Source organism: Hydra vulgaris, chromosome 13 (genome assembly GCF_038396675.1).
Source record: "Hydra vulgaris chromosome 13, alternate assembly HydraT2T_AEP".
In the NCBI taxonomy this organism is placed as follows: Eukaryota; Metazoa; Cnidaria; class Hydrozoa; order Anthoathecata; family Hydridae; genus Hydra; species Hydra vulgaris.
Genome location: NC_088932.1, coordinates 17,092,501 through 17,102,634, shown reverse-complemented (window position 1 = coordinate 17,102,634; position 10,134 = coordinate 17,092,501). Strand labels below are relative to the sequence as shown.

Sequence of the window (10,134 nt, the reverse complement as noted above, 5' to 3'; positions counted from 1 at the left end):
AATTTGAGCCGAAACCGAAAGTACCGAAATTTCGGTTCAGTGAAGCCGTAACCGAAACCGAAACCGAAATTTCGGCCGAAATTTGAAAATGAATGTTTAAAATCCCTGAACCTTTTATGATCACCGAATTAAAGCAAAAAAAAACTATTTTACATATATCTAGCCAATCACCATGTAGCATAGTTTGATAAAAACTCTAATATGTAAGACATTTCAATAATTAAAGGTAATAATTGAAGTATTTTCTCTGCGAAATACATATTTTTTCATGTTTTCTGGCAAAAGTCTGTTTCTTTCATTTGAAAGAATTTCTCCAGCAGTTAAAAACAACCTTTTAACTTCGGCAGATGTTGGTGGAGGTCTAAGGAATCTCTTTGCTACTTTTGCCAAACCAAGCTTTGCTTTTAATGTTGTTTTCTAATATAAATCTATGAAACTTTTTTTTTGTTGTTATTTAGGTGCCCCAAGAAGACCTATAGGTCTTGTCACAGAGCACCGCGGAAGTGCATTTAACCAGGAAGTTCACGCCTCCTTCGTTACCGTGACGCAAAAATATATGGGAAGCTCGTTTTGAGCCTGGATCTCCTGCTTAAAAGGCAAGCGCTCTAACCACTGCGCCACGGTCGCACAAGAAACTTCAGACCTTCTTTGAAGTTTGAATCAATTTTTGAGATTTATAGGACTGCCGGTAGTTGTATTGCTTTTTCAGTTAAGCGATTTTTTAGAGTAAACCACTTCTTAAATGTGATGAAAGTCCGCTAAGTGATTGAAGTTTTGGATTGTGCGATTCACGAGATACTTTCAAATTGCAGATATTGCAAGTTCCGTGTTTGAAATCACTACCTGTCACGGTAAAATGATTCCACAAACCAGTTTTTTATCGATTATTTTCCATTGTAAAATTTAGTACTGAGAAACTTTTGATGAAACTATTGGTTTGGGTTGCTTTACTTAAATCTTAATTCATTTTAAGAATGATTTTAAGAATAGTAATTTAAAACTATTATGTAACGTGATTTCAATTAAAATTTCTACAATTGTTATAATTAAAAATTGATTTACTAACAAACAATTACAATTAGGAAACCATCATAATCCCACTCTAAATTAAAAATTAAAAAAAAATCTTATAAAAGTTTCGGCTCATTTCGGTTGCGGTTTGAACCGAAGTTTCGGCCGAAACAGGAAAAGTAAAAAAATTATTGAAGCAGAAATTTCGGTTTCGGTTTCGGCCGAAGCCGAAAGTTTCCGTTCACTACTTTTATCATAAAATTATAAACCGCTTGTTTATAAACAAACAAACTTTTGAATATTTGTTACTTAGTTAATCTTTTTATTACAACTCCCCCAGTTTTAATTAATCTCCGCCCGGCCCTTAATACTTTCTTTTAAACTTTAGATATATGAATTTATGAACAATACCTTATAAAAATATTTTTAACACTTTGTTTTCTATTTTCTCAGATATTTCAAAGTTTTATTTCAAAAATACAACACTCTGATAATATAATTTTGTTATTCGAATGTTATATGTTGTTTTTAATTAATAAATAGTTGTTTTTTCAATTTAAAAATGCACGCAACTCTTTGAAAAGATAAGTGCATTTTTTAATAATATTATAATAATAATTTTTTTCATAAAAATAAAAAATATTCTATAAAACTATTTTCATAGAATATTTTAATTTTATCTTTTTAAAATAAAGAACAAAATTTTTTAATACAAATTATGAGAAGAAAGGTCAACATAACAAAAAAAGCATTTTAAAAGTAGGCTCACACAAATAATGAACTTTTATTTACATTAAAAGAGGTTTAGTAATATTACATGGTTCGGCATATTACCAACAATAAGAAAACATCGGTTGCACCTGTACCAGGTGTATTAGTAGGATTCATTGCACCGAACCTCAATGTAAATGCATTCTCTTGCAATTTTGTTACATGGTATCCGCTTTTTCTATTTTTTATTCATTTCATTTTTAGCAACTTTTAAAAGTTGAAATTGCTCTCAAGCGTACGTTGCTGTTACCCAGTCGGCGTCCGTCGGACGTCTTTCGGACTTCTGGGCACCCATGAGACGTCCAGCGGACGTCCTCCGGACAACGCGTGCCCATTGGGTACGTACTTTTTTATCTGTTATTATTATTTTCTTTTTATAAACTTTTGTTGTTTTATCTTTTTAGGATATTGACCAAGAGTGAAATTACAATCTAAAAAGACACAAGTAGTAACTATAAGAATTTAGTCAATCTTAATTGTTATAATTTATTTTATTTGTAATAAAATAAAAATGTTTAAAATCGCCTTAAAACAACAAAATATTTTTTTAGAATCAAAAACAAAAGTTATAAAAAATTGCAATTATTAAGGCATGTTTTGACAGATTTTTAATTCAAACTAAAAAATTATTCAAAATTAAAATAATAATAACTTTTTTGTATTCAAGTAGTCTCGCAGCAAAAATCTCGTGATTTTCTGCCTTGAAAATAGGTACCTTTTTAATATGAATCATATTATATGATGCAAACTCTGAAATTTTGTTTATTTATATTGGTATGAAATGAGGATGTTTTCTTCAACATTAGTCTAACATAAAAAATTGAAACTTCTAAAATTCTCATAACTGGATTTCATGTGGTAACAAATTTGAACTATTTGCGAATGCTTCATTTTTTTAAAATAAAATTTAAAACAAAAACTTTATCAACAGTTTTTAAAACTATTGAAAAAAGTCTTTTAGAATTAAAGCTATGAAAACATAGCTATAACTTGAAACATGAAAACATAAAGCTATAACTTGAAACATGAAAACATAGCTATAACTTCTACTTTTATATAAATACTGCTGCTTCTCATTTGAGGGGCTAGTAAAGTTTAGTTACTAGCCCCTCTTTATTAGATGATAAGTTTTAATATTTGAGGATGAATTTTTATATTGTTTAACATTGCAATAATAAAAATTTAAAAAAAAAAATCGTTTTCAATATCTCATATTCTTTCTTATTTGGGATCGCAACTTTATTTTCAGACTCAAATCAGCGTGATATTTTAAAACAACACATATTTTATAAAAGCAAAGGTTTTTAAAAAATTAAAGTTTGCTCTTATATAATTATTGTGGTGGGGCGTGGCGTATATGGTGTTTGACAATATATTGTCAAACACCACCAACACCCACGTTGTCAACTTTTCCTTTCAGAAATAGTCACATAGTGTAAACTGAAGTATGTATTTTAATTATCAAGCTTTTGGACTTCTATTATCAACATATATTATCTTTGGAACACGTATTTCATTCATCTTTGGAACACATATTACAGAATTGCAATTAAAACTTAAAAAAACATTTATCTAAGACTACACTTAAACTTGTACGATTCATTTTTTGCTTTCTGGAAAACTTTAATGCTTAAGTATATCCTTCAAAGTTAGGTAGAGTGTTTTTATTTTATTTTTATATAAAATTATTTTATTAGTTGTAGTTATAGTTTGTTATTTTAACTATTTTTTTATACAAGTTATACGAGTTCAATTTATTCCATAAATATATTTTTTACTATATTATTCTTAATTTAAATTCATTGACAGGTTTTTAAATTTATTTGGGGTTTATCTAAAATATTAAAATATTTTGTCAAAGTAACTAGTTAGTTAAATTGTTTCAGTTCACTTCCACATTTACTTATTGCTAAAAAACATATCACTGTAGAGGAAAGATTATCATTCGTAACCACATTGCTGAGGAAAAGAGATTGTCTTTCAAAACACACTTATATGCTTTCCACTAGACAAGAATATTTAAGGCATACATAATATTTTGATTTTTCATTTTGGTGTAACTCCTCTGTTACATGTAGTGATACTGTCACCCGGTACGGCCCGCACCCCTAGTGACGTCACTGATCGTGTTGCTTTAAAGTAAACTGCTCGTGGTGTTTTAAAGCAAACTGCTCGTGATATTTTAAAGCAAAAAAAAATTTATTACACTATTTGATGATATCTAGGAGCATAATAATTTATAAATTTTATATTATTATGTATAATTGTAAAAATTATATATTAAGTTATATATTAAGAAATCTTGATTTACTATTTAGTTGTCTGTTAACTATGTAATTAACTGACAACTAAATAGTAAATCAAGATTTTCGTTTTAGAAATAATCCTACTTTAAAAAGCTACTTTTGTGCCCATCTTTTTTACCACCAATCAAATTCTGTTCACTACATAATTTTTATTTAGAGTAATTATTTTAATAAAAGACTATTTAAACAAAGAATTTATTCTGAACTGCATAATTTACATAACAAACTTTATTAGTTCGGTGGTTTCATTGTTAAAAAAATAATAAAAACAGCATTTGAAACAAACTATTTGACGAAAACTATTATTTTAACAATTAAATCAAAATTAAAAAAATAATAAAAAAAGACATTAAGTAGATTTATGACCCGTTTGTTATCTTTTCCTAAAAATCTCATCACGCGCAAAATCACGGAAACTCGTAACTTCATAAAAATTTATATAAACATTATTAACAACTTAAACATATCTTTATTTTCTCTTACAAAATGACGATGAAAAAAAAATATTTTTTTTATTGCCGAAAAAACAGTAAATGTTTTCTTATTTTTTGTAAAAACAATACTAACGCATTCCTTAATGTATCCGACTGATATTTGTCGGATACAAATAAATTTTATCAGTGTCAATTTACTCAAACTTGTGCTGGCTATAATATTTTAATATTTTAAATTTGTTCAGGTTGAAAATGCGTTACTTTGCTTTTTTGGTTCTGCTTTCATGTTACATCAAGGAAAGGTAACTTGTATATTTTATTATATATTTTGGATAACCAAGACCAACTGAGAAACAGTTATTACTAAGACGCCTCCGAGTAACGGTTTGACTTTATATTGCCTGAATTTTTAAAAGTTTTTATTTTTATTTCAAATTAAAAAGTTTAAAAATAAACAACTAAAAATTAAGCATGTAATTTAAGAAAAATTAATTAACTTTTTTGTTTCAACCACAACTTTATGCAAAGTATCCTCATTTGACATAAGCATGAACTTAACCTTGAAGTTTGCTAAATTTTTTTAAAAATCCTAAACACCAAAAAATTCGTTAGGTGTTCATAGGGACGTCAATATTTTTTGCATTTAATGTCATTATTTTTGCTTTAAGCTAAATCCATTAGTGTAGCGAGATGAATGCCAAATGGGGCTTTGTTTTAAGCGCAAACAATTAAAGGAGCTTCAAAAAAATAATTAAATAATAATAATGTATATTTTTTTACTTTGAAAAGGCGGATTTTTGCTATTTTGGCTACGCGCACTAACAACCCTTGAAACGCCACTAGGTAAAATTTATAATTTAGCTTAAAAGCATAAATTTGCTATTAAATATTTAAAGAATTACAATTGTTGTATTATTTATAAAACTGTTTTTGGAATTAATTAGGTACCTATAGATTTTGTTTTGTGCATTAAATTGTTATACAAACTTTCTTATAAAACAAAATCTTCATAACTCTTTGTTCAAAACCATGATCTGCAGAAACGTGAAAACACCGTACTTATAACACCGTATTAATAAGAACCTCTCTCTCAAATTAAAACCAATTATTAAATGCACTTTTCCGGTAATTGCCCTCCCTCTGATTACAAATATTTATTTTAATATACTCAGCGCACAATTTTTTAAAAGATACAGGGTTAGTTGAGTTTTTTTTTAATTTTAATTTATCAAACAAAAAGAAAATTTGCAGAAGACACCTTTTACCTTAAACTTCAACATTATTTTTCGCTCAACAAGTTATTTTATAAAACCTTTGAAAATGATTTATTGTTTCAATAACAACTCACTCAGACAACTTACTGTATTAAGTGTTGCGCTGACTACACTAAGCGCTGCTATATATCCTGTGCTAATTACGTTATCACGGACGTATAAGAGATATTCTCAAATAAAAAGAAAATAATAAAAAGTATAAAAAGAGGTAATCTCAAATCACGTCATCAAATCATGTTAATGACGTCATCAAATCAAATCATGGTTATACGATGTTCTCACTATATAATGCGCTGCGCTAATTAAACTTTATTACGCGCAAACTATTATATTTTTATAACTCAGCCTAATTTTAAATTTTCCAAAATTGTAGATCATGACGTTTTCGACAATTTTTGATTTTTATATTTACACCTAATTAAGACATGTACTACTAATTTTCTAATCTACTAAATCATCGACCTACTGTATTTTTGACCTACTGAATTTTCAAGCTACTGAATATTCAACCTTTTATAACTACATCTTTCCGGTATGTATTTTGTATATTTTGTTGTTGATTTGAATACGAGATAAATTTATCAGCCTTGGCGCTGTGGTTGAAGCGCCGTCTTTAGAATCGGGAGGTATAATGTTCGATAAATGCTTGGAAAACTTATTAATTGTTAATTTAAAAAAAAAAAATAGATTAAAAAAAACAACGTAAAAAACAACAACCAGATAATCGGTTGAAAATGAAAATCTATAAAATAAATCGAAAAGTAAACCGGCCGAAAACGAAAACGTCATAAATCGGTTGAAAATAAAAAAAGATTTAGGCCTCAGTGTGTTATCTAAAAATTAGTTCCACTTTTTAATAGATGTTCTGTTTGTAGAACAACTTAGTGGTCAAAATTTTTGTAGTTCTTCTTATCTGAGACGTACATTTCCATCGTACCATTTCCATAAAAGACAGAAGATGAGTTTTTTCAACTAATTGTTTTAAATCTAAAAATATATCCGTAAAGCAAATGAGGGGGTTGTTGATATTAAACAATAACTGACTTTCAAGTTCTCATAAACCAATTAAAATTTGCTTTAATAATTTAATAATTAAAACTTAAGTTAAGGCGTCATAAAAAGGACAAAAGTCGATTATGTAATCAAATGTAAATCGTGATTCAAAAAGTTATTTTTTTATGAAAAAAGACAAAACCGTAAAAATATGTAAAATATTTTCAACTTTTAAACCTCATTTGAAATTCAAGACCCAATTACGTAACATCGAGAAAGCTCCTTTAAAAGTTAAACAATTGCTCAGGGTGTTTTAAATAATCCTTTATTCGAATAAACTTTGTTTTGATTGTAAAAAACTTAGAAGAACAATTATTGGGAGTAATACTTTAACTATGAAATAATACAAGGTACTGACAAAAATGTGCATAAAATTGTCAATGTTATTGTTCTACTAGTTTTATTGTTTACATTTAAATAATGGTTCATGGCTACTTCTTAAATATTTTAATAAAAATATTTTGCTCGATTTTACATGCAAATAGTTTTAGATCTAAAATGGAGTTTAATATTTGTATGAATAACAGCAACAGAACATAATTGATTACTTAATTTCAAAAAAATTTATAAGTTTAATCAGATGAAAATTATTTTATTTAATAGAATAACTGAAGGTAAACTCTTTGAGCGCATTATAGTCCCTTCAAATTAAATTAATTTAGGAATTTTTTTTACAAACCAGAATGCGCAGCGATTCTCTAGGTCTAGACTACGTGAAAAAACCTATCAATTTATTTCATAATAAAGCATGGGCAGGTTAGCCAATATTAAAATTTTCTATTGTTTATCAAGAGCCTATACCATAAACACTCATAACAACAATGCCTATCTTGAAAATAAAGATCTTATCTGTTGGCTAGTTACATATTGATCAGGCGGAAGTTCTTTTCTAAGCTGCATGTGAACCTACTCAGGGCTCATTTTTTTACTTGATTCTTCTCTACGAATAAAGTATCTAGTGTCATTTGTTGATTTAAAAAATTAAAAGAACTTCGAACTGGTAATGCCCAACTTGAAATACAAAAATTTTCATGCAAAGTGGTAGTTTTTCTTTTACAGAAACATTGTTAGAGAATGAAGAAATTGGCATGTTTAGTTGTGATGTAATTTTCATCTTATGAACAAACAAGCTGCAAGCTTTATCCAATGATGTTAATGATTTCGAAACTGTATGAAAACCGGATAGCATGTGTTCTTCTAACTCAACATCGCTTTCAAATGATAAGGTACAATTCAGTGCAGAATCTTAATATATTTAATTGCCTGTCTCTTCTATTTTTTTTCGTTTAGTGATTTCTTTTGCTTAATTGAATTATCCACTTTTTAATAGATGACTCCCATTAAAAATTGTCAAAATTTAGTGTTTTTGTACTTTAACTATAATAATTAGCCAACCGGGAAGTGTCACGCAATATTTTTATATTTTTTGGATAGAGTTTTTGGGTTACGTCTGCTATTAACTACAAAATTATATGCAACTTCTTGCCTTGGCAATAAAGTGGATTCAAAGGTGGCAAAAACTAAATTTCTTGAAAATTTTAAAAAAATCCTAAAAATTATCAAAGTTTATAACCCGGATTCCGAGTGAGCAAAATATATTTGAAAACTTCTTTTTTCCCCTACAGGTTTCTTCTATATTTTGATCAATAAAAAAATTCTAGCAATTTGGGAGAGGGGGTTAGGGGGGGTCACTTTCACTGACTGCCTGATTCTTACAAAAAATGAACTCTTACTAACTGAAAGTTAAGTAATTTGTTAACGATGGACTTAAAATTCCATTTAGAAATGGTAAAATCATACAAATTTGAAATTTCTGTTTTTGGTATATTTTTCAACCGAAATTTTGTTTCTTACCGAATTTATAAAAAGTACTGAAACTAAAATTTTGGTATCGGTTTACATGGAAATTTCGACCGAAACCAAAACCGAATTTCGCTATTCACATAACAGTGAGGTTTCAAAATGAATGACTAAACGGTTGCCAATTATTAAAAAAATATATAGTTGACAAAAATAGAGATATAATAAATAATACTTAAGTGTTCATTTCAGTAGGGGTCATTTTTCATATTTAATAAAAACTCTAAAGATTTTTTAAATATAATTCTAATTTAAAAATCAGGGAGTGTTCAAACAAATTTATGAAATTTATTTCAGAAATTTGTTTGAACACCCCCTGATTTTTAAACGCTCTTGTTCGTAGAGAATCTAAAAACATTCGAAATATTTATTTTAGATATTATCATTGTTTATATTTCTAAATTAATAACTTTATTCGATTTTTTATAAATCTAGAACTTAATATTATCTATTTATATTATCTTTTTAAATATTTTTTATTTATTATAAACACCGTTTTTTTAAAATTATATTATTTAAGGCCGCTAACTACCAAAATACCTCATTTATACCCTGTGTGAAACAAATAAGATATTTTGATATATATTGAAATATTTATAAATTTAATTAGCAAATAATATTATATACAAAAGATATTATTATTGTTGTTTTATAATTATTAATTAGGATAAATGATGAATAACACCATACTTTTTCTCTAAGGTTCATCGTTATCTTTTATCTTATAACCTTTTCAGCTAGCTCACAGTTTATACTTTCTTTATTATTGAACAATATCATATCTGTTGACAATAAAGTGTAGAATTTTGTCATGAATACAGAATGGGTTTTTATCAGTCAATCATTCTAAAAACATTTTTTGTAGTTTTACTATACTGGTTGTTGTTCATTTTACATTGTGTCGTAATGACAAATCCAAATAATAAAATATATGTAAATATGTTCAGAAAGAACGGTGACTTACATAAATGCAATACCAGAAACGCAAATAATTTTCATATAGAAGTGAAAAACAATATAAGTGGGCAGAAATCAGTTTTCTCTAATGGACTCAAGTTATATAATTCAATACCTGAAGAAATAAAAAAATATAAGAAATAAAAGTTTCAAATCAAGTGTGATATAACTTATCAAAAATAAGTAGAAAGATTGAGCGTAGACTTAATAATGCTATAGTGTCTTGATTAGTGAATAAATAGGTGTAATTTTCAAATAATACTAAGAAGTAAACATTAGCATTAAATTGCTATCTTAAACATGACAAGAACAACAACATTTGTAAAAGGCTTGAAGCTCATACATTATAGACAGGATCTATTATGCTGCAGCCACCTGTCAACCCACCCAGTGAGTTTTAGATTGTCTTATGGCTTCATTTGTTGAACAAAATGGTTGCCTCATAAATTCTTCATACAATAAGGGATA

At 27.5% G+C, this 10,134-nt stretch overlaps 1 protein-coding gene across 1 annotated transcript in view; it reads left to right on the top strand.

Annotated features, from left to right (window-relative positions):
• The first annotated feature begins 4,670 nt into the window (after positions 1 to 4,670).
• The window catches only part of LOC105849343 (deoxyribonuclease-1), a 37,754-nt gene continuing 32,290 nt past the window's right edge, over positions 4,671 to 10,134 (top strand). The window contains exon 1 of the mRNA XM_065816639.1: positions 4,671 to 4,824. Within this exon, the coding sequence (XP_065672711.1) occupies positions 4,775 to 4,824 (50 nt within the window). The 5' untranslated portion in view covers positions 4,671 to 4,774. The remainder of the gene's footprint in view (positions 4,825 to 10,134) is intronic.